Below are 25,402 nucleotides of genomic sequence, written 5' to 3' on the forward strand. Positions count from 1 at the left end.
AGAAGAAAGAATTGGAAAGCAGCAGGAAGGCCCACATGCTGTGTGTGAGTTTATCTAAGTGTGTAAATTCAACTTTTTTTTTTTTATCACTTTCTGACATTAGACTGTAAAATACATGATTTGTTTTTGCAAATTAGTTTTTACTTTGTTCAGTTTCAGATATTTCCACACCTGAGTGAATGCCCTGCTGGCCCATACGGGACCTGCTGCTGAGCAGATACCAAGAGAGCCAGTACCGCGTCAAACTGGCTGCAACATGGGCATGGGGAAGGGGATCTAGCAAAGTAAAAGGGCATTAAAAAGGGATAACACCCTCATAGATATGTCTGATGGGAGGTGTTTTGCTATATTTTCAAGTACTAAACCCAGAGCACACGCTCCCAACACTAAAGTAAAGGGGTGATAGAATCCAGCTCAGTATAAGTATTTTTGCTACAGGAGAGACAAGTGTATTTCACAAAAAAGATGGCAACATATATATAAATAATTATGTCTTTATACTGAGACACCGTTCCAAGATATAAACCAGGAGGTTAAAGATTGAGCACAAACAGGTCACCCACACCCACAATGGCCTTTAAAATACCACCAGGATAGTGGCAAAGTGGCTTAAGGTCAAGAAGTTACATTTCCAGAGTGTCCGGGACAAAGGCTTGATCTGAGTTCCAAATAAAATCTTGGCTGAAAAGTTTAGCCAAAAGCATGGCTTAGTTACACTTGTAGTGTCACGAAAAATGGGCCAATATTCCAGCAAACTACTGTGACAAGCTTGTGGAAATACACTAAACCAAGTCATACAGCTCAACAGAAATTAAAACACAAAACTAAGCAAACATATGTAAATCATAAATAAAAAGAAAGTAAAGAAAATCCATATTTATTTCCTAAGTGACCTAAAATACATTTAGTCTAGTTTATTATGCAGTGAGATAAAAAAAGATGACTGTTTGGACAAAATAGGGTGTCAGCTTGTTCTTCCACAGAGACTGCCCCTTTCTCAGTCTGTTAGGCTTGTTCCAGTGGTGCTGTCTGCATATAGGGCAGCTGGGAAGCTTGGGGAATACTAATTCTCCATGAATACACCAAGTCCCAATCTGAAAATGCTGAAGGGAATACTGATCAACCATTTTGCTGCATCACTGGTTGAAAAAAAAAAAACAAAAACAGAAAGACTTTGTCACTTTTGTTTTCAGGGGAAAGAGAACTTTGAGCAAGAAACTGTGTAAATGTTAAGTATCTACCTTTGCAGTGACCCTTAGCAGCTTAACAGCTTGGTTACCATCTCCTCTATGGTGAGCCTAGCAACACAACTTCCTGTTAGACAAACATAAAGGAACTCTACAGACAGTGGCAGGAAAGTAAAAGCTTATTCTAGAGCAGAAAAAACAAGTGAAAACAATTCTCTTCTGACCTTCAGTCAGACTTTCATCTATTCTTTTTTACATTTCTCTAAAGATAAAACTGGCCTGCCTTTTGTTTTCTGCTCCTTCCTCTTTTCACTTCATCTATTAAGTTTATTTTCCAGAAGAACTAGATTTAATCTTACTGATTTAATAACTCTATACTTGGACAAACTGTTACATGCATTAAAGAGTTGGATATAAATATCCAACTCCATTAATAGCAGACAGCATCTGTACCCAAAATAAATTTGGATAAATTGTCATTTGCAATAAAAGGACAGTTAGAGATGACAAACTGAAGCCTGTGTTTCTTGCCTACTTGAAATATTACCTACCTGGTAAAGAGGCTTTGAAATACACCTATAAGCATGAAACAAATGAAGGGGCCTTGGAAGGGTCCTGGCATGCATGCAAAGTCGTTGGATCCCCGTGGAGGTGAGAGTCCACAGCAGACTCCGACGAGTACAGACCACCTCGTCTAGACCTAATAAAACGGATTCCATTATCAAACCTACTTAGCAATATTTATGAGTTTATGGCAGAAATAAATCCAGACGTCAGGGATTTATTTTCATAGAGAAACCCAGAGCAAATCCCGCTGAAGGCCAGGTAATGAAATAGTAGCTTTCCATGTGCTCCTGTTGCCATTTAGCTCCATTAGATAATATTCAGGTCTCTCCAGGGGAAACAGTTCATATTGGTCATCTCTGTTGTATTTGGTTTTCTGTCCCTCTGGGATTCATCATATGCCTCGTGAAGGTCAAACCCAGTTATTCCAGTGTCCCAGTCTCACGCCGTTAGTAGTCCCTGCTGTCTCCCTCCTTTTTCTCTTCTGGTCCTCGCTTCTCTTCTCCTCAAACTGAACTAAAGCACTTTTCCCTAACACAAACACAAACATTCCCACTAAAATGCAGTGGCTTGTTCAGTTTTTTTTTTCTCATGGGCATTTGGTTTTAAAGTGACATGCACTCTGGTTCTGCAGAGAGCAAGCAGACTAACCTCCTCTCTAATGCTTTTGGTTTTCCAAAAGAGACAGAAGTGCTTAAAGATTGAATGCCTCTCACACACTTACTCTGAATGAAACATTTTTTGCTCATCATTCTCAGACAAAAATAGGGACACAGAACCAAACATATAAATCCTCTACAGATGTCTTTCAGTTTAGGCATATGGTATTTAGCTAAAGTATTCAACCCCATTTCACTATTCTAGATTGTTAGCATTAACAGCACAAGCTACACTGTCTACTCAGCATAATGTCCTAAAGTGTAGAGTCCTGCCTTTACGGCCAGCAGAGGCCAAGGTCCTTTTCACCCCAGACATCCATACTGACCTATAGGTTCCAGGGGGCTGTACCTGAATACATGATAACATTCAGTGTCCTGTTAAGCTTAATGCAACAGTTAATGCTTGGAGCAATTCATTTATACAACTTAAATGATTTTTTTTATCTTGCTTATTTAACAGAAATCCATATTTTTTAGGTTTTTCAGAGAAAGCCTTATTCTACTTCTTCTGCCACTTCTGATGGTGGTGTCAACATTCCTGCCAGACATATTGAAGTAGTTACCAACATGCATTAAACATGCAAAGGAAAGAGAAATGGTTCGTCCAAGATCAATAGAGACAATTAAATTCTTAAATGTTAAAACAGGGCTCTATAGCTGCAGATGGATTAAAGACATGGGGTAGCAATAAGGGATCTTAATAAAGAGGATGGAAGAACATATCACAGAAGTTTTGCAAAGTGTTTTGGTTAGTAACACAGGGGAAAGGCGAAGATAAACAATCCTCGTCTTGTTTGTGGACTTGCGAACTTGCCTCCCCATTGCATTGTTTGCACCTATTGACTGCCAGTGTTTTAAAGGGAACAAAAAAGCTGTAGAGCGAGCAAATCAGCAGGGAGCATATGAGGTACCTGTTCACTAATACCAAATTTGATGAGACCTCTGCTGTTTCTACACAGACACTTATCCTTGTGTTTTTATGCTTTGATGTGTAGCATGCAGCCAAAGATTGCTATTCTGAGTTTTTTCTCAGGCAAGTGGAATGCCTCATTTAACAGAAATAAAATGTCTAAATGTCCTATTTTGCCCGTGAATACAAGGAGACATTTATAGCTTAAGCATGCATGATGGCACAAGTGTAAGAAGAGCTGCTTCGGTTAAAGTTTTGCAATAGATCTGTGAGAACTTTTCATGTTGAAGAAGTACTACAAAGAACTAATGGAAAAAAGCTAAACAGTGTCATCTAGTCAGGAAGACAGGAACATGCTGCTCCTAATAGCAGTGGGAGTTTAGTCAGGATGTTTATAAAATAAAAAAGCCACCAACCCCCCTTCTGTCAGTTTCCCCAGCCCTGATTGGCCTCATCTGACCTAAGCATGGTATATTATCTTAGCCAAGAGAGGACTACTTATATAATTACTGTGTTTATTGGAACAGAAATTAGCAAAGGACTCTGTCTTACTATTTCTTACACACAACTATTAGCAACAATGGCCACATGGAGGCGATAGAAACCCCAATGCAAGCTGCACTCAGCCATCAGTGGCTGTGTGTCATTTGTTGTAAACTCTGCCTTAATGCTGCTGCTAAAGCAGTAAAGAATAAATTGTATGCTTTTGATGTTTTGTGAGGGGTGGAAAGGTTGAAATACTAAGACCTGGGCACAGACCCAGATCTCATGTCCTGGAATCATGTGGGATCTACTGTGCCAGTTTTAATATTTGAAATACAATTAAAGAAAAAAAAAAGAAAAAAAGAGACAATTTGTTTCTTTTCATCTCAGTATTTTCAACGTGACTTCATCGATTTGGGTTTTACTAAATCTGTACTGTACAGTAATTCTTTGCTGTTTCACAAAACCCTGTCTGGCAGTACAGGGCTTTAGTGGGCTTTTGTAGACTGCTGAGATTCATGATGTGATTTATCAATGAAAGACGTTACTCTTTTACAGATGAGCTGGTGTCTCTGTACCTTAGTATGAGACCGTCTGCATGAAAATAAATGAGGCTTAGAATAGTGGCCGTATAAGTTTAAAAGCATTTTTTTCAATAAGCTTTAAAATTCCAGAAAGAACTTTGTTCTTATACAACCAACCACTAAAAGATTTGTACTAATGTTGTACCCTCATGGATTTCTTAAGAAGCTCATGAGAAATGTGATCTAACCCTATGGTGTGAATTTTCCAAAATAAAACAGGCCCTGCCTGAATACTTCAGGCCACTGTAATTCATAAAGCTCTGCAAATATTTGCGGTGGTGGGGAGGGAGGCGAGAGGTTAGGTATGACAGTGCACCGTTCCCATGATGCTACATGTTTGCAGTGTCATGCTGAATCCTGGGAAAGGTCAAAAGAGCCCTGTGACTTTGACAGGAACTGAGGGTCAGCTGGCCGACAACGACCATAGATACAAAAGGGAGGAGAAAAGGCAGCAGAAAGAAGATCATTTAATTTCTAATGAACTACAATTGCATTAAAGTTGGCATTTCTTATTACATAACACTGTACATTCCATTTATTGTGTCTATGTTTTTTCTTTTGCTGAAAAGTAGATTTAATTCCAAAATCATTTATATTTAAACATATTTTCCTATAAGAAACAGAATTCTAGATTGATTGTAAATCATTTTACATCCATAATTACAAGATTAATAAATTATTTAAAAGTGAACTAGTATCCTATGGCTAATACCTAACACATATTAAAGTGGTGCACAGCAGTGACACCTGCGCTTTAATGATAAATTGTAGGGTCATCACATCCATCGACACAAACAGGCCACAGGAGAACCAGGAGCTAACTTTCGCCCTCTAATCTCCCCCTGCCTCCTACTTTCTCCAGTGCCACTGTATCTCTCTCTCTTAATGCCTCTTCATCCTTCCCTCTCATCTCTCCCTATCTCTCAATCTTCCTCCTGCTCTGATCTTCACTCATGCATGTTATACTGGAGTGCAGGGGAGTCAGAGATGGGGAAGAAGGCTGAGGAGGGAAATGGGTCACCAACACAGAACATTACCAGCTGAGTTGCACATATTCTCCAGAACGGTTGTCTTTCTTTCATGTGTGACGATGTAGCTCCGACGTGAGCAGGTTTAATTTGTTCTAAGTTTGTTCTGTGCCCACGCTGCGTTGGCTGTCAAGTATAGAAAGATTGTAAGTGACACAGAGCTGGGGCTGAAATTCAATTCCAATCACTTTCTTTTAATGCGATCGTATTAGAGGTGCAAGCAGGGAAATCAATGACATAAAGCAGCTGAAGAGAAACATGACAGGGGGGGGGGGATTCAATGTTTTTTTGTTAAAGCAATATTTTCTGCGAGATTTAGGTCAGATGACATAAAAACCTTTCTAGTATTGCAGGTTGTTTGCCACCAAAGGGTTGAAGATGACCTAGTTTGTGTGTTTCAGTCTTTAATATAACACAAGCACACCCAGAAGGGGGTACACTCAGGAAAACGCGCGCTTAGACTTACGCAGACTCTCCCTCACGAGCTAATCATTCTCTCTACTTTGCCTGGCAGATAAATATTAATGAGGATTACCATGTTACTGCAGTACACCCACTGGAAAACAACAGACTGCAATCGTTTTCCCGCTCTGTTTCTCTTCACCACTCAATCAGTCAAACACCCCCACACGGACACACAATCTTTCTGCACCCACCATCTTCAGCTGAGTCTGAGCAATCTTTTTAAAGATATCTTTTTTCTTTTTTACCCCGTCCACCCATTTTCTTCCCTACCCCTCTTACCCTGTCACTGCAGGATCGACACACACTCCAACTATGAATAAACTCCTTCATGTATATGAGTCACAGACAGTGTCTTCGTTCTCACAGAGACATGTTATCCCTGTGGAACAAAGGGCACAGACTGTGCCTGGGATATTTAAGGAACATTTCGGATTTTCCCATTAACCCATCAAATTCTTATCGTTTTTTTTGAGTCACTGCTCCGTTTTCTTCCTTCTTTAGAGGATTCCATGCTGGCATTTCTGAGAACAAAGAAGCAGAGATCATGAGGAGATCATTCTGAGCTCTCCATTACAGTAGCCAGAGCTGGGAACATATGAACACATGCATCTTTTCATCCATCTTTTCAATCCACTGGGGGGATGTTTTGGATCTGGACACAAGAGTCCAATCTCACCATAGCTACCCTGCTGGCAGTCTGTCTCCATAGAGAAAACACACAATCATCAACTCACTGCTTTCAGCCTGCACCCGCAGTCAAAAGGAGATCATCTCCACATTTGATCGTGCTGCGTTTGGGGTCACTTTGAACTTTTATGCAGCTGTGTCATATCCCCACAGGTCTGTAGGCTGGTTTTAGATGGAGGAGAATAAACATTACCTCAGAGTGATAAAAGAGAAGAGGGTGGGAGTCCCCGGCATCCCATTCCCCCCCTCTTCTTCGCCCTCACTGACTCAATAACATTCCTCTTTCAGAGACGCCTTGGGGAAAAAAGGGGGGTCCCTTTTCATGCCAAACAGGGTGTGGTACAAGACCTTCAGGAGGTGTCTCTCTGTTCTTTCTCCAAAACCTTTCCCCCTATTCTTTGTGTCTTTAATTGGACTTACTGACCAAAGCCCTCACCTACAGTCCTGTGGGCATTTTGAAAACCCTGGGAATCAATACTGTAGCGAGGCAAAGCAGAGCTGCAGGGCAACAGCTCGAAACTGATCCACACAAATGGGCGAGTGTGGGGGGATGATAAATAAATTAAATCTAAACTTATGGAGGGGACTGTTTTGGAGCTTCAGCTGCCATGTTCACTTTCAAAGAGCTTTAATGCGTACTGACTAATGTCAAGACAGTAACATCAGTTGGTTGACCTGCAGATTGCCAGAGTCCAGCACTGACCTTCTCTTCCATTGGTGCGAAAAAAAAACGGTATAAGGTAACAAGGATTGATTGGCATTTCTGCGTCATCACTTGTCTGTCTGCTTTTACTTTTCTGGTGGTTAACGGTAAATCACATTTATCTGCTTGCATTCCGGTTCCAAATCAGCCTTATAAACATGCGTTTAGGGGTAAACTTCTTATAAAGCCTCTGCTTTGATGTCCTGACAACATGTTTCCATGGAGAGCTTCTCATCCTAAATTTTTAGACCAACACCAAAACACACACGTAAAAACACACATGCCTGATTTAATTTCAGCCCAGCATCCCTTTGTTTGTTTTATTTTGAGCTTAATTCCCCCCTAAAAAAGAGAGCTGAGAAGCTTAACATGATACCAGGATAACAAAGGCAGAAGATAATCCTAATTCAGACCGCTCACTGACAATCTAAACACAAAACACCCCCTTAAAAAGGGCTGTTTTAAACTGGCTGCGCAGGTTGCATTCACATTAAACACTATGAGCTTTCCAGGACTGCATACAAATTGCTTTAGTCATTTTTCTGCCACTCTTGTTAACTTAAAGTTTATAAGTATCTGTCTATCTGTATTAGTATATTAAATGTCATAACACAGACTAATAGAGAATGTGCTGCGTCCATGTAAAGTATAGCAAGATTAAACAACTTCAGCTGGAAATGTTTATAACACAGTTATACAACACCATATATGTTCCTATAAAATAATTTAGCCAAAGACCATTGCTGTTGCATCAGTAAACCAATTCTGTATTGCTATGCCAAATAAAAACAATAGAAAATATTTTTTTTTTCCGGTGAAGCTTTGAAAATACCAGGTATTCATAGGAAAGTAAACACATTCTTCTAAAGGTGAAAGGTCAACAGCTACCAGCCAGTTTGTTTACTTTTGTGTTGGTGCATTCTTTAACGTCGGGATCACCCAGGGAGAAGTGATGATGAGGTGGCGTAAAAGGAAATGACCTCTTAAATTAAAAGCAGAGCTTCTGCAGGCAAAGTGAGGTCAGTGAGGACCTGTCAGATTTTGTTTGACTTATTACATCACGAAGCACATCAAATATACACTGAATAAATATATAACACTGGTAATCTCAGAGATACAGTCTGAAATGTTATCTTATTCTACCAGCTTATTGGCTTTATTTATTATTTAATGCAATATTTTTATAGCCTGACGTAGTCCTACTCAATTCTAGTCAGAATATGAGTCTGATACTGCTCCATAGAGCTGTGATTATGGGGCGTGTTTTTAACGAACCAGGAAAAAAAATGCCTCTGCACTCAATTGGATAGACCTACAACCAATAAGAGCAACGGAGTGCGTGACGTATGTTAAGCGACGCATAGTTGTTGTCAACAAAAATCAAAGCGTGCATTTGCACGCCTATAATAAAAAGATGAGCCTTGATCACATTTCTGTGTTCCTCTTTTAAAATTAATTTGCTGTCGATATCTTCTAGAACAGACCTAATAGCAGAATCTACTCACCCCAACTCTCCAGCGGCAGCCATTGTTGTTGTCACCCAAGCGCGCTTTGGTCAAGTGGTTGATTACGTTCCTGTTGATCATCTGTCCATCATCGTATAAAGCCCGCCCTGACAATTTGATTGGCCCACCAGATATTGTGCTAGCATACTCGCGCTACTGTTGAGCAATGCCAGACCGAACTTCCCGACCTCAAACGTTGTGGGCGGGACTAAGTTCGGAATGGGACCCAGGCTAATATTTTTACCCCTAACCATGGGAAACAGGTTTATATCAGTCAGATGCTTTAAGTGGACATCCATTGCTTTTACTGGTGGATCTGTGCAAGATATATGGTAAATAACCTAGATGATGCAGCATTGGGCATGCTGTGCAAACCATACTCTAGTTAGTGCACCAGTTCCATCAATTCAATTCAATTCAGTTTATTTATATAGCGCCGAATTCACAACACAAGTCATCTCAAGGCACTTTACAGTTCAACCGTCATCAATGAATTGACAAACGGTGTGTACCCTATTATTACACCAAGGTTAAATTGTCTGACTTTGAAAAGCTATTAACTACTGATACAGAATTTGGCAAATCCAAAAGTTTATTCTATGTTTTTTGGACTTGAAGTAGACAAATGCTAACCTGATTGTGTGGATTGATGAAGTCAACAGGCTGCCATCAGTAGTTGCATTGTTATGCAAAGTTGTTTGGGTGAGAACAATAAATTAGAAAACAGTTTCCTGTAAAAGTTTAGAAATGTAATATTACCGCCATCAATCCATTGATACATTGCCTGTTTAGTTTCTGCACCTATTCCTACTACAGGTAGAGGAAATATTTATAAATTACCTCACGCACTCTCCCATTAAAAAACAACATAGGGTCTGTTTTAAAGAAGAGAAAACATTTGAATGGTTTTAATACTAGTCATCTGTCCAATTGGATTAAAAACAGAACGATCCAGTACATCTCCAGGTTCTTTGTTGCAATTATTTTGACAGCATCAATATTACCTTGTCAGTTTGATACATCCACCAGCAATGACATTGGAATTTTGAAAAGAAAAGTAGAAAAAAATCAAAGGTTTTAAAAGGAAAATAAATTCTAAAATCTGACAATATAGCCATGCATTCCACAGTTATAGACATTTTTGGTGCAAATAGAAACATTTGTGAGACTTACGGATGTTTGTATAAGGCATGAAAAAAGGCATGGAGTAAAATGGGAATAATTTGTTGTTGTTTTTTAGTTTTTTTTACTTTCTGCTATTCTTAGCAGTAATTACAGTTTGCTTCTAAATGTGTCAAAGCTCTACTATGAGCAGAGATTCCCCATCTGAGTAGATATATCTCAATTAAATTTCTTTGAACGCAACATCTATCACCAACAAACATGAAGCAATTTATCTGAATTAGAAAAATGACAACATGAGATGAAAAGTGGGCATTTCTCTCTACAGCTTGGGAGCTAGAAATCAATCTTAAATATTTGCTTTTAAACATCATATGAAGAAGGCAGTAAATGCAAATAACTTAGGGAGCAGGAAAGCATGTAGCCGGCGGGGTGAGGATCGAAAAAAATGTCATGCATTTTTTCAAAAAAAATGCTCAAGGATATAAAAACTAGGCTGTTAATATGATGATCTAAACTGGCAGTTAACACATTTCCACGCAACCACAAAAAACAGTGTAGCACCTTAGACTTTATACCTATATATTTATAAATGCTGTTAGCCCTCAACAAACTGCATCTACCACAGTGGGAGTCCGTTTCTGAGATTCGACGAGACCATATCTGAATGAACTAAGTTATCTAACATGACAAGTCACAGCAGGATAAAACTGAGTAAAAGTGAAAGTATCTATGTGACTCAGAAAAGACATAGTGTCTGCGTATGGCTTAGAGATCGGTAGATTACAAGACTTTGTTTCTTTGCTATTCCAGACGCATGAAAGAACCACTTTATGTACCTGTTGTGTGGTCCAGGACATAAAAATCTGTTGTGTTTAATTTGTCAAAAAGCATTGCCCTGTACTTCATAACTCCATACACAAAGAAATGAAAATCCAGTCATCTTCCCCTTCAATATGTCAGCACACAGCTGGTTACAAGGAGCCCAGTAGGCAGGAAAAGGGAACGCAATCAGTTTAAGAGCTATTGAGACCCTTTCTCTCATTATTTGGAAATTTGCTTTGCTCATGTAATTAAGGTGATTTGTGCATCTTTGTGGGGTTTCAGCCAATCAGCCTTGCAAAAAAAAAAACAAAAAAAATCACTGGTTCCCAGTTGGGGAAGGCTGGGGGGTGGGGGTCATGCTTGTACCAGATCTGCCTGTATTGTTCCTAGGTTGTTGTTGCAGCATTGTTCTCTGATGTTGCCAGCAATGTGATCTCTAGAGACTTAAAGAAGCTGACGGAGCTACCACAATTGAAAACATTCAGTTTAATGTTTTTGGTTGGAAACCCTCATAAACACAAAGATTTTACTAAAGTGTGAAACACATGGAATATATGTTTCATCCTTAGAAATGGCTTGGGGGTTCTTCAAGATGCAAATCTGAGGAATTCAAACACTGAAGATGCAGAACAAATCTAACAGTGCATCTAAACTGTTGTAGTTCTTTGTTTTCTATTTCACAGATTTGCCAGGATATTTGAACCTCCCTACCTACTGTACTCCCTACTACTGTACTGTATTATAAGTGCTTTATTCTTCCAAATACTCATAAGGTGACATGGTTAGATAGAATGGACAATATTCAATAACATGTTGGTAGCCCACCATTAGGATCAGTAAAAATAATCTTTAAGTTTTCAGCAAAGATAATAATAGCAAAACGCCAAAGTCAATGCAAATTTGAGGAAAATTTAATGTATTTGAAGGAATTTAGTTATTTCTTCTTTATTGAACCATCTACATAGGATTCACTGGTACTAGTTAATGGAAAGCAGGGATCTTAATGTAAACTACAAAAGAAATCTGAGTGCATAGACCTCCGCCATATTCGGACTTCCACCTTAAATATGTATTCATAGAATCTTTGGAAAATATCCTAGATCCAACTTCCATAATTGTTTGACTTACTTTGAAATCAGAAACACAGAAACACAAACAAAGAAACAGACAAACCAATGCTGATGAAAACATAACCTCCTTGGAGGAGTTTCTATTAAGTTTCTGGACAATATTATTGAGTGTGACTGTAAATAAGACATAAAATTGCTTATTAATGTCAAATCTGTAGCAAATATAAAATGTTATATTTCAAGATTTTTGTTCCAACCCCTTTAAGAGAGAGAGAGAGCTGCAAAGTTACCTTTCTGCAAACAAGAGTTTTTAATTTTCTGAACCAGCTCATTGTCATTGTCAGCTAATAGTCAGCATTGTTCAGTTAAGGTCCTTCAAGGGAGGCTGCACACCATCTAACAAAGGTGAAAACACTCCATTTTGTGTTATCTTTTATGCAAATTAACATTTAAAGTTTAGCCCACATGAAACAAAGTTCTTACTGGCTTAGATTAAATGGAAAATAAATGGAAAATGCAGTTGAATCAAGCCAATTAATTAAAATTTCAATTCAAATTTGTTCAAATCCTTGTTCCTCCATTTATCAAACTTCAACAAAGTTAAAGAAAAAGAGCTTAATTTATGTGAAATTATAAATAACAGTTTTGGGAATGCAGTGGTGTTTGTGTTGCATGTAATAAAGCCCATGGAGTGGGAGGGTGGTGGGCTGAGCCTGGACTCATTAAAATAAAAGCTGGTTAGACTCTCAAGCTGTGTGATTTGTGATCGTATGTACAGTGTGTGTGTTCTTGTGTGTACCCTGCTATCCTTTGTGCGTACTCAAAGAACCACAAATAGAAAAAAAAAAAGAGAGATCTCAGGGAGAAAACTCCCAATCATGAACAGACTCAGATTACAATGCATCAAGAGACCCAGATTGCAAAAGAAAAGCACAGATCTTTTCTCCTTGATCCAGTAGGCACCTCATGATTTAGGGCCTATCATCTGGCAGGACTTAAGCCTGAATCGCTCATCACCTGGACACAAACTGTATTTAACTATGATTCACTTAATGCCAGTGTATTTACATGAAAGAGGAGTGCTGTGCATCATAGAAAGAACACATTTTGGGGATAACACTCAAACAGCTGCAGACTTTTCTTATTCGCAGGTACACAGCTTGCTCTCCGCTGGAGTAAACAAGTTTTCTGAAGAGCAAAAGACATGGCACGTTGCAACCTGTCTGCAGAACTGACAAAAAGGACAACCTTGAATGCACATTCCGTATCCAAGCTTAAGTATTATCTGTGGCCCACAGAGCACGCCCACCAGAGATACAAAAAGCTTCAAAACACTGAAGTTATTCCTGTACAGCAGAAACAAAGTGAACAATTTAAGCCCCCAAAATGTTATATGTGGTTTAGGCTGATAAAAGAAAGGATCTGGTGTCCAGAAACAGTTCCTGAGCACTATCAGGGGGGGCTTTCGCACTGAAAGAGACTCTATAACCTTGAATCTGAGGAGCAGCAGAGGAATACATTTGCAGTGACTGACAGGCTCATCCTGACAGGAAGGGGACACTGAGAAGTATTGTGCATTGTAGAGATTAAAAGCTTTGCTCTTCATTCGCCTTCCACCAGCTCAAATCTTATATGGCACCATGGATTAGCCAAGAATCCTTTATTTAAAAAAATAAATAAAAAAATAAATTAAATACACAGCTGAACAGCCATAATCACCCAGACAGCGACACAAAGTTAAGGTTGAAGGGTAAGTACATCAGATGAATGTCTTACCCTCTCCCCGCTGTTCCTCCGGAGAGTCCCCACCGGCAGCTTCAGCATCAGCCGGCGGGTTCTCCCGGGCGTCACAGCTCCCTGGACCACCATGGTTCGCTCCAGAGTCTCTGTGGGTGTGCGAGCATGGGTGTGAGTGTGTGAAGTGGGTGTCCTCGTCGTCCCGTCCAGCCTGACAGCCGTGCGTCACGCGAGCTTTTACGCGTGGATGTGCGTAAGGAAAGCGTATGATGGGCAGAATTCCCCACTTTGGTCCTACTGAGAGTCCCTATCTGCTGCAGTTCCCATTGGTGTTAAAAAACCGGCCATTCTCCTTCGCTCCAGCTCTGCCTCAGTCTGCTAGTTTGGAGGTGAATGAGTGTGTGAGAGTGTAGGCAAGGGAGGGAGAGGGAGCGCGCTTTGTCTCCCTTCTCTCTTCTCCTGCTCCGACAGCTTCCCCTCCCTCCCACTCACACTCACTTCCTTCAGATGAGGGCTTAACCAGGTCACTGGATTAATGTGACGTTATAGCTCTTATTAGCATATTGTATCACATGACACCAACATTTATTTTGAAGCCAAAAAAAGAAAAAAAAAAAATGCACCCCCTCTATGTTCTCTCTCTTGCACACATCCACAGACCTAACACAGGGAATCACGTGGGGAACCTCAAAAAGAATATGGGATGTTTTGCCATCTGGTGGGGAGATTATCTCTAAAATCCCACATCCAGCTTTCTCTCTCTGCACAGTCTAGGCTATATGACACAATGGGGAATACAGCCACATAAGGAGCGACACACATCCCTGCAGTCAAGCATGCACTTTGCTCATGCAAGCGGAAGTATATCCCAGAATGAATTTGTCAAGGGGAAAATTAAGATTTTTTTTCCCCTCCAAAAAGTAGTGACAGTAGTGGGTGCATTTGTCAGGGTACCTCTAGTCAAAGAAAGCTGCGGGCAACGTCAGCCACCCCCCTAACAGCTGAGTCAGTGTCTTTTATCCATCACTTTACTCTTTACATGTCCATTAAAGCTATTGGAGCCATGAGTTACAGCCACACCGAGTGACTTACTGTCATATTCCCATCATCACTCACTGCTGGCCTCTGTTCGCTTTCGCACATCAATACTCAGCTGTCAGCTGATTAACTAAAGTCAGTCTGCTGACAGCTACAGGGTATTGGTGCAGCTAGAGGCAGCATGGTTGAATGTTGAATTTCATGTGCAGTATGGGAACAAACATACTACATGAAGTGAATTGCCAAGGTATTCATAACTATTATATCTTCCCATTCTGTTACACTGAAACTATCAACTTCACTGTATTTTCTGGGTATTCTATTTAATATACCAACACAAATTCATATTTTTTATGATCAAATAAAAAACTTAATCAATGTACAGAATGTGCATCCAAACCCCTTTCCTTTATACCCTTACATTGCAACCGATGCCTTCACAGATGCAAATGAGACCAAAATATGAATGAATGGCCAACCATAGGTGAAATACAAAACACATTAAAGCAAAACAAAGACACCATCCCAACTCTGAAACATGGTAATGGTACCTTCATGTTGTGGGATGCCTGTTCTCCTGAGACATAGAAGCTGGAAAGTGCTGACAGGAAGATGCTACAAATGAAACTGGAGTGGCCTAGACAAAGCTTAGACCTCAGTTGGATTAAGATATGTGCCAAAACTTTGATTTCCACTTTTTTACCCAACCAATCCAATTGAGTGTTTTTCTAATTTGCAAAGGTGTCATCTGTTCCTGTTTGGCTGTGACACCATCCTGGAGAGAAATATCAGCTGTGTTGCAGCCATCAACATTTTTGTTTATAGATGTTGGAGATAGGCCTGTTCTTTTTGTGCTGGATGTGCTTTCTTCATCCTCTGACATGGGAGTTGGCTCAGAGCTCGTCTGCCTGGCTGTGTGTTTCCCGGACGGGGCCGCCTTTTACAGTTGCTTTTTGTATCTCTGCTTCTGTCTCCTTGAACCCCAGTCGGCCTCGGCAGATGGCCGTTCACACTGAGCCTGGTTCTGCTGGAGGTTTCTTCTTATTAAAAGGGAGTTTTTTCTCTCCACTGTCGCTACAAGCATTCTTAGTGTGAGGGATTGCATCCGAGTCAATGAGTCGATGAAGCTGGTTTTCCCTAGATAGAAAACTTTGAATCAATTTGACTGTATGATCTGGTGAACTGTAAAGTGCCTTGAGATGACATGTGTTGTGAATTGGCGCTATAGAAATAAATTTGAATTGAACTGAATTGTCAGCTGTTAGCTGACCCGTTCCGAACAATAGCCTCTTGATGTAAAAATCTGTTTGTGACATACCTCCCTGAGAAACCACTGCTGTAAATGCATTCAGACTTAGTTCCAATTTTTTTTTTTTATGCAAATAGCTTTGAGATATCTTCTTAATAAAATATTAAAATGTAAAACCATGTTCTTCCTTTTTAGTATTGTGCTCTATCTTGTTTATGTCTGGTCCCTGGAATCACATTTAAATAAATGTAATTTTCAGTTTTTAATGTGAATATATAAGAAATAATATCTTTAAGCTTCAGATTATATATAAAAAAAACATGGTCTAGATCTCAGGATAGCAGATAAAAGCCATCAGATGTACCTCTGTTTCCTTTCTTTAAGTACGGACCCCAGAGGACTACAGCGTGGTCTAATGTTTTTTGTAAATGTCAGACAGGCTCATATCCACATTTTTCTCAGGTGTAGTGACAAACTTACAGGAAAAAAATATTTGTAGAGGTAATTCCCAGTAAACATCATTTATTCAATAGCATGTCCAACATCTGTGAGTGACTGGTGGCCTACATTAAAAATATCACAATATTTATAAACTTTATCCTCAAACATTCAGGACCCAGGGAAGAACTGAAAAACAACTTAAAATAATGAATTATTTCTGCCTCTCTATGGGAAAATATGATATTTAAGGAAGTTGAAAAGATCTTAGTAGAGACAGATCAGTTTATGTTGGTGTTTTACTGACTTCCTATATGACACTGTATTATTTATGTGAAGATAAATAGGTGTATGCGTTTCTTCCTCTTGAAACCAGTGTAAATAATATTTAAAAGCTTGCAAAAGCAAAATTTCTTTTCTTTGCCTTTTTCAGGAGAAGTAGATGTCCTCAAAAAGAATCCTAAAACTAATATTAGAAATAAAAAATAGGTACAAATTGATAACAAAACAAAGGAATCTCTCCCAGAGTGGTAAAAAGTCTTAGTGAGAGAAAAAAGCAGCTGGATTGTCTGGGTTCTCTTTCTGCCATGTTTCTGCTGAGTCTTTGTTTGTAGCTGTAATAATAAGATGCAATGGTTCTAAATTGTCCTGTTCTGCATTAATTTACCCCGATAACGCCCGCCTCTGCCCACGGCTGCTTGACTCATCCTGACAGGCTCGCTCCTCACCGTGTATATATGTGTGTGGGAGTCAGCTTGTGTGTTTATGGAATTGCCCTGTGGTTAGACTCAGCCCATCCCAATCAGGAGAGGAAGAGGGTGGGCTGAATGTCTGCACTTCATGGGGCTCCACAAATTGCAGAGCATTGTGTAAAGGCTACATTGCAAGTGTAAGAGATAAACGCTTCCACCCCGAAAGTATAATTTAATTCATTTCTACTAAACATACGCATTATTGCTCTTCATCTCTGTGTCGTGTTTTTATTTCATCCATCTGATCAGACCAAGATGAACACAAAGGAGGGGCCCCTACCAGCTTGTTTTTGGGGCCAGAACCAATCATAATGACTTCTCCGCAGGAGTGCCTCCACTCAAATTATCATCGTCTCAGCACTGTCTGCCTTGGAAAGAAGTTCACAAGCTCAGAAATGGTTGCAGATCGGCCTTGGGGAAACAAGGACATGTGTGTGACTCACTGCAAAATCTAGGACAATTTTGTATTTTTCAACAGATTTGCTGGATCACGGGTTGTCCTGGTCAAATTGTGTCGCTCACAGCTCACATCTGCTCAACCTGCCACGAGGCGAATGTGTGGGTGTAATCAGGGTTTATATTGGTGCTGCTGTGTCTCTCAGCGGGATTTGGACACTAACAGAATGAAGGCAAACCTCATACTCTGTTTATAACTTTGATATGGTTTATAGTGTCTTGAATCCCACTCCACCATCATAAAGCCATCTATGCCTTCTAAGAGAAACAGAATATATCATTCCAATGGGCAAATCAGCAGTCTATTATAGGATGGTGACTGAGATTTGAATGAGGTGCTACAGTCACATTTATACCCATTGGATAGAATTCATAGCTTTTTAATTATTCACACTACTGTACCGGAAAACTGATGTGTGTTGGGCCAGTTTAACATCAGGATCTAAACTATGCAGGCAATAAAAAATTAAGGGATGAATGCTTATGGCCAAATGGTTTATTGATATGCGCATGAAAATGAGATAAAGCCTTCCACAATTCCCTCTTCATGTCTCCATTTTTAATTTTTATTTCTTACTCTAAAGTGACAGAAGACTGAGGCAAGAAAGCGAGACACAAAATGTTGGAGTTATATAAATTTGATTGAATCAAAAAATTGGAACTTCCTTTCAAATAGTTACAGCAAAATGAATATTTAGAATTTGTTATTCAGATTTATCCGTAGTTTATATCAACTATTTGGTTGAAGAGGTTAAGAATCTTGTTTCTATCCCAATAAAAAACAAGCAATAAAACAATAGAAGAAAATGGAGGATGCACCATTATGTGTTTAAAAAATAGATCAGAATAATTTAATAAAAATGTGGCAGCCGGCTGCCAGAAAAAAGAGAACGAGCAAGACTGCAGAGGTCATTGCACTAGTAATTGGGAGAACAGATTCATTGCATAACTACATAAGTCCCAAAGTCAATAGCCACTACACCACAATAAAAGCATGGTGAAATCAGAATAATAAAGTTCTTTACACATTTGGGTGGTGATGCAAAGCTTAGAGCTCTATGATGGTTGAAAATATGATTTATCAAATACTGTCTAACACCACAAGCAATTCACAGGATGCAATCCCTCACAGAGATATAAAGATAAAAAAAGGAGAACGTAAGAGTGAAGCAGAGCAATACAGCTGTGATGGCAACTAGCCTATCCAGCTGAGGTCTTTTCCTGCCAGAGCCGACCAGGGGGATGGGAATAAGCAAGAGAAGCAGTGTCAGGAGTCGCCTCCAGGCCTTCGTCTCATAGGATTACTACAGGAAGTTGCTACATTAGTTGGGAGATTCAGTGAAGCTATATAAGGAACAAATGCATCTTTAATCAAGCTGCTTCATTTCCCGATGTGACTGTCAGCCTGTGTGCACTACTATGAGGCATGTTCTGAAAGAGGAGCTGCCACCTCCCTGTTTCTCTGTTGTCCCCCTCACTGCTTCGCAGATCAGCGACACAACACAAAGGAGTTCTGGCAGCGGGTAAGATGACGTCACCTACTGGCATTTTAGAGCAAATGAGCCAATCAGCGGAGACAGATCCTGCCATTATCCCACTTAAGTCAAAGTACGCTTTCATGCCACTTGGAGGGAAATGTTCCTTGAAACATGTCAACTCATTTTAAATTTGCCGCATGAAGATCACAGATCTGACCTTTCACTTTGAAGAAACTTCCTCGTTATGGGTCTTTTCAAATAATTCAGTCCCAAACCATGGGAAACCAAAATTTTCTTTTGTTTATTTTTTTGATCTTCTTAAATAGATTTTCTCCCTTAAGTGATTAACCAGTTAAATGTATTAAATACTACAATAATCAAAGAATCCATAAAGAAAAAAAAATTAGTCTTGAGATAATGATGGATTTACTGCAAATTCCTACAAAGACAACAGAGCAGTGATCCGCTTTCCTTGTTGTGAAAGAACTGCAAAGGAGATCCTCTCAGCTCTCCTGAATCATTCATATACTGCCATACTAATGAAAATAGCTGCGCGCCCTTGGATATAGCCATATACTGTTGGTGCTGCTCTGAACCAATGAGCAGCAGCGGAGATATAAGGCTCTGGGGTTTCCTCTCTGCTGGAGGATGGAGAATCGCTGTCATTATTCTAATGACCCTTAATGCTCCTCGTTCTCACACAGTTAGAGTCACAGATACTTAACACTGATATTTTTTCCCTGTACATGCGTTCCATATTGGGGGTAGGGTAATTGTGCCTTGGAACTCTCCAAAATTCAAACATTTTCATAAGGATGATGTGTCTGAATCAAGAAAGGCTAAGCCTTTCTATTATGGTTGATGATTTTCCCTGCCTTAATTTGATGGTTCACTAAAATGAGCTCATCTGTTCATGCCTTAGTGTGTATTTGTGTGCCTTGAGGGAAGCATAAAGGTACATCACCATATAAGCACATACTGATCCACCAGACCGAAAAGGTTACGTGAAATTTGAATATTTCTAATCTGAGTATGCAAAGTGGGTAGATAAACCTCTGCTTTCCAGCTTTATTTTTTCCCTGACAATTAAACAAATAAATGAATAAACAGTCTAATTAGCAGAGTGAAGCGGGGAAGGGAAGCCTTCTCCATTCCTTCCATGTCACAGACAGAGCATGAATAATCCAAATCCAGTTTCAGCCCGTAAACGCTAATCTTTATAGCCTCGGCTATAAATCATCTGTTAAATGTAGGAAAATGTCCAAATCCTCAAAATAGGTTGATGGATTGAGCATCAGATTTGTGTATTTATATTTATTTAAATGTAAAACGCTGACATCTCAGCCCCCTATAGGAGCGGATTGAGCGCTTGCTAATACACACCAGAGGCTAAGTACGTCTGATAAATAAGGGCAGATTACGGCTGCATACAGATGCCGGTCCCTGTAAACAATGTTAAAGGGAAACAACAGCTTAAAGACCCTACTCATTACAGCAGCGGTTTACATGAAAGCGTGCAGGGAGTTTGGCGTTACCAAGTGGAGGTAAACCCGAACGCCTCCACAAACATATGTTTCTGGAAATGATTGTGTGGGAAGGTGCATTGGCGTGCCCAAATGTTCCAGAAAGCACTGAGGTAGAATGATCTCCCTCTAACCATGACTCTCTCACATTCCTGTGCTGAGTTATGTGCAGGTTAGGACATTTAGTTTAAGTAAGTCTCTCCCAGATCTCTCTCTAAAGCACAGAGTTGCATAGTTTTTTTTTTCTTCTATCCCAATTACTGAGAGAACATCTGGATGAGGCATGAACATATGGTGGCCTCTGGTCTCTAGATGCAATTATGAGCTGCAGAGATCATCTACATGAAGTGCAGAGAAAGATGAGCTTAATGGCGGGAAATTTTAAGTCATTTCAGTTATGTAAATAAAATAAAATAAAAAAACAGAGAAAGTTTGAAAACAAAATGAGAAACAACTTACAAAAACATCCATGAGCATGTGTTCCAGAGTCACTTCCAGGTCTTCAAGACGAGCTGCTAGAGTCATATTCGGTTGGTTTTAGCAAGTCCCCCCCAAAAAAACAGATATATGAAAAATCAAGGTTGAAAATATTCTTATTTGATCTCACTCATAAAATCCAAGCTTTACAAAAAATTGTGACATGTCAGCTTTTAACTGTCCCTGTTTTTTTTAACTTTCAGGATAGATTTTCAAATACAGCAGATCTTATCCAAATCCGATCAGCCCAACATGTCGATCTGCTGTTATCTTGGCTTCAAAACCTGGATGCGTTCCGATTGCTGCTTCCCCAAACAAGTCCTGAGGGTCCCGTCAGGATGCTTGATCCGTTTCCTGAACAACTTGTAACTAATGATGATGATGATATCAGTCAGCCCAGACTTAAACTTTTAAATCATATATTGAATCCATTAGTGAGATGAAGGCATCGACTCGTTCCTGTCATAAGGGAGGTCTGTCTGTCCCTCGTTGGAAGTAAAGCCCACCTAGACTAGTGGTAGAGCATAGATGATGGGGAAAGTAATACTCTGAGACGTAACTTATTGAAGTCACGTGTCTAATTAGGTTTTTCCCCCCACATCTTTCAGTCTTACATTTTTTGACTTGCTTGCACTGTTATGGCCACCCCTCTTTCCTTCTATCTCTCTGCCTCTTTTTTGGGTCTCTGTCCACAGTGGACTTCTTTGTTTTGAGGGTAAGCCTAAGGCAGCTGATGCACAGTTCTGGCCTCTCTTGGCTGGGGTCATCCTCTCTAACACTGGGCCCCTCATCAATGGGGCTTTGTGGCAAGCTCATTAAGACTTGGCCTTGGTTGCTGAGGCTACCATAGACACACCAATACAGGCTGAACAAAAGCGATATGGCCTGAATATGTGACTGGAAGCTTATGTAACTGTAGCAGGGAGGGGAAGAGCAGGGTTAGCAGAGAGGGCATGTTGGGTAGAAGACCGACAGGGGGAAAAAGAAGGTAGGCAGGGAAAGAGGATGAGATGCACAGCAGAGGGGTCTGGCTAAAGACAAAATAAAATGTAGAGGAAGAAGAAGGGGGGACGAAGGATGTTGACAGGACATCCATAGAGAGGGCTTGTTTTTGTTTTTCTGAGAAGTGCTAGTGGAATGTAACCCCCCCTCCCCAATTCACCCAGCTAACATGAAATACAAAGGGAAAGAAACAGAACAGTCAGACTGAAGTCTAGCTGGGCCGAAGCAGAAAACAGGATGTGAGTGTAAAGAGAGGAACTGCATTAACATGCATGCAAGATACCAGAAATCTGCTGAGGGGATATCAGTGAAGAAATCAGTGGAACTTATGCAAAGTTAGCTGATACTCAATGTCTCTCACACGAGGATTTGATGAGTTAGCTGTGTGGAGCTTTTGTATTTACGCTTTGTATTTATGCTACTTCTTCTTCTAAAAAAAAAATGGATGCCTTTAAAAAGAATATCCTGCAAACATCTGCTAAAGAACTTGCCTTTGATGTAGCGACTTAAAGATGATTTCTGTCTGTACATTTTTTCCACCTGAGCTGTGGCTGTCTGAAGATCCTCCAGAGTAACAATGGGCCTCATGGCTGTTTCTGTGCCCTGCTCCTATATTTTTCAAATTCAGCTTTAAGAAGTACTCAATGACCACTACCTTCTACCTTCTGACCTGTCTGCTGTGGTATTTTAATCTTCCTAAAACGGTTTGCTCACTAATGTTTGCTAACAAACCCCAGAGATCCAAACAGAACATACAGGATGTATATATAATACTCTACCAATATTCTGCAACATATATATCGATGATATGTACTAACTCTGTAACTTCTGAGGGTCATTGATTGCACAATATTGTGTTTTGGGTAATCAGAAGAAAGGGATTGAATACAGATACTTGCAATGCAACAAAAAAAAAAAAACTGAAACAATTCCAACAAAATACATCCATTTTTGTGGTTACAGCTGAAAAAGAATGTTTTGGCAATTTCTTTTATACCATTTAGCAGTTTTTGTCCTAAAAATGCCAAAGGATTCAAATAAAACATATTAGAGGAGCTGCAGAACAGGCAATGATTAACAGCTAATGCACCATTCTACTTAATCTTAAGATTTTTTAAGCTTCTTCTATCGAACTGTTTCATCTCTCTTTCTGACTTTCACCTAAATCTCCTTCCTGCTCTAGCATTTCTCTCTGCACAGACTTTACCTGCCAATGACCTTTACCCTCCCACCGCTTACAGCTGTGAGGTCAACGGCCACACATCAGTCCTCAGATCAGTCCTGCAGCTCAGAGCACCGGGGTGTATCAGAAGCTTTTGCACATGATCCAGTGCACCCTTTTGGACACACATGTGCACACCAACACCAACATGCACACAACTGGTGTTAAAGAGAGAACATCCATCAGTTTATTGTTGCCCTCAGGAGGCTTTCCCATCCTCCTTATGTTGCGTCTAATGCTGCCTGCTGTGAGTATGTAACAACCAGTCATTAACAACTAAGAAGTGTCTCTCTCATTCTCATCTGTGGTTGCTCATGCATTATTAATAACCTTTTTTTTTTTTTACATTGTGGAGATGGACAACATATAGCCACTCAGACTTGTAGAGGGGTCAGCTTGTGAATCAGGAGTGCAGAGAGGAGCCTTGAGATCTGCAGGTAGCTTATCCGAACTGGCATTCATTAGTAGTGAAGAGATTAACCCCGAACAGAGCTCCAAGACAGGACAGCATGTCCCAGAGTGACTCCTGTCTTGGAGCGGTGTGAGTTAACCCAGATCTCTGTCTTAAATCCCGCATTTTTAATGTGGTGATAGAGGAAGCAAGTGGAAAGAATGGATGAATATGACAGCTCATTTAACTACATCCACATAATAGTCTACCTGCTATTATATAAGCCTTGAACATTTATGGAAGCCGCTACTTTATGACCATAATTTTAGTGCACTTTAACAAGATCTTAAGTGTTATACAAATGTTACTTTTAACGCTACATAGTTGGGTTATTGAAGGAAAAGATACTTCGTTTTTCTTTTTACAGATAACAATTTAAAGATGTGGCTTGAGTATATTCAGTCCTTTTGAGTTTCACTTTTTATTAGAACAAATTTTTTGGTAAAAAAAAATAAATATGTATAAACTATGTTTTTTATTCATCATACCTTAAGCTGAGTAAAGTTGGACGGAGAGTTTCTGTGACTGAACATTGCCTCTATAAGCTTAATTTTTAAATGATTGCTCAACTGGACTCTAACTCTTTCTAACCCATTCATCTGCTTTGATCTTAACATTTCCATTGTATCATTGACTGTAGATTTAGTGCTCCTGTTTGACCCCAGCATGTTTGCTGTGTCTCACACATGACTTATAGTTACCTCATAGCTTCTTCCAACAGCGGCTGTCTTTTGACCACTCTTGCATGTTTTATGTAGTAGATTATTAAAGTTATTCTCTCCTGTAATGGGTTTTATTGAGACACGTTAAAGTAATAGGTGCATATACATCTGTGCACTTTTTTTTTTACCCGTACCTTTCTTCTGTTTCCCTTCACAGTCATGTGCGTAACACATCTGTGTGTAACACATAAAAAAATCCCAAGATTATAATTTGAAATATGTGGGAGCGTGAATACTTTCATAAATGCTTAAGTGTGATAAAAAATTTTGCTATTTGTTCCTTTAGCTTCATCTGGTGCTGATAAACGTTTAGCATCACGAAGCCTTGCCATACTAAATCATGTAGTATGTCATGTTATTCAACATACATTGACACAATTCCTTTGTAGCAATGCAGCAACTTGCTAAAGATTAAAATGATCTTACTGGATTCAGGACCCTGGGATCAATCATGCTGAAGAAATCAAGTTCTGAGAGGAATTTCCGTTGTTCATCATCACCAGTTTCCTCATGAAGGCTGAATACTCCAGTAATCCAAACTGGTCTGAGGACATCAGAGCTGTGTCCAGTGCAGCAAGTTCTGCACTGCATCCTCAACGGTGTTATCGGCCCAACAAACCTCTCTGATTCTGATTCATAGTAAAAGCTCAGAGGATAATGTCCCCCTTAAATCTAATTTTCACTAAGAGAAGGCAGTACAGATCGGTGAGAGTCGGATTGATCGTGATGTCCACCCGGTGTGGAAAGCAGTGCTGATCAAATTCTTTGATGACTTCCAAGTGACTTCAGGTCTCAGTGTGCACACACAAACATACACCCACACACACGTAAATGCTTGAAGAGTGTATCTACTCAAGACATGTTGATAAATCCTCTTAAGCACCTGTTCACTCCAACTGTGAAAAGGTTTACTGCTGGTGTTAAAAATGTTACACTCACAACCTTTACTTAGATTAGTTGTATCAACCTACTAGGCACACTATCTTGAGCATATCAGTGAAATATATATTTGCTGCAGATATATATATTTTTTTATTATTGTATATTTTCCGGTCTTTATATTGT

At 39.7% G+C, this 25,402-nt stretch overlaps 1 protein-coding gene across 6 annotated transcripts in view; it reads right to left on the reverse strand.

The window, feature by feature from the left end:
• The window catches only part of frmd4a (FERM domain containing 4A), a 127,229-nt gene that overhangs the window by 62,349 nt on the left and 39,478 nt on the right, over positions 1 to 25,402 (reverse strand). For 2 of the 6 annotated variants that reach the window (XM_015381906.1, XM_015381916.1), the window contains exon 1: positions 1,739 to 1,921. The exons of 2 other annotated variants lie outside the window; for them this stretch is intronic. In XM_015381906.1, the coding sequence (XP_015237392.1) occupies positions 1,739 to 1,906 (168 nt within the window). In that variant the 5' untranslated portion in view covers positions 1,907 to 1,921. Of the gene's footprint in view, positions 1 to 1,738; positions 1,922 to 13,568; positions 14,008 to 25,402 lie in introns of those variants that run through there. 2 more of the 6 variants (XM_015381911.1, XM_015381910.1) reach the window with 2 other exon arrangements.

Source organism: Cyprinodon variegatus, unplaced genomic scaffold, assembly GCF_000732505.1.
Source record: "Cyprinodon variegatus isolate N-32 unplaced genomic scaffold, C_variegatus-1.0 Scaffold244, whole genome shotgun sequence".
Lineage (NCBI taxonomy): Eukaryota > Metazoa > Chordata > Actinopteri > Cyprinodontiformes > Cyprinodontidae > Cyprinodon > Cyprinodon variegatus.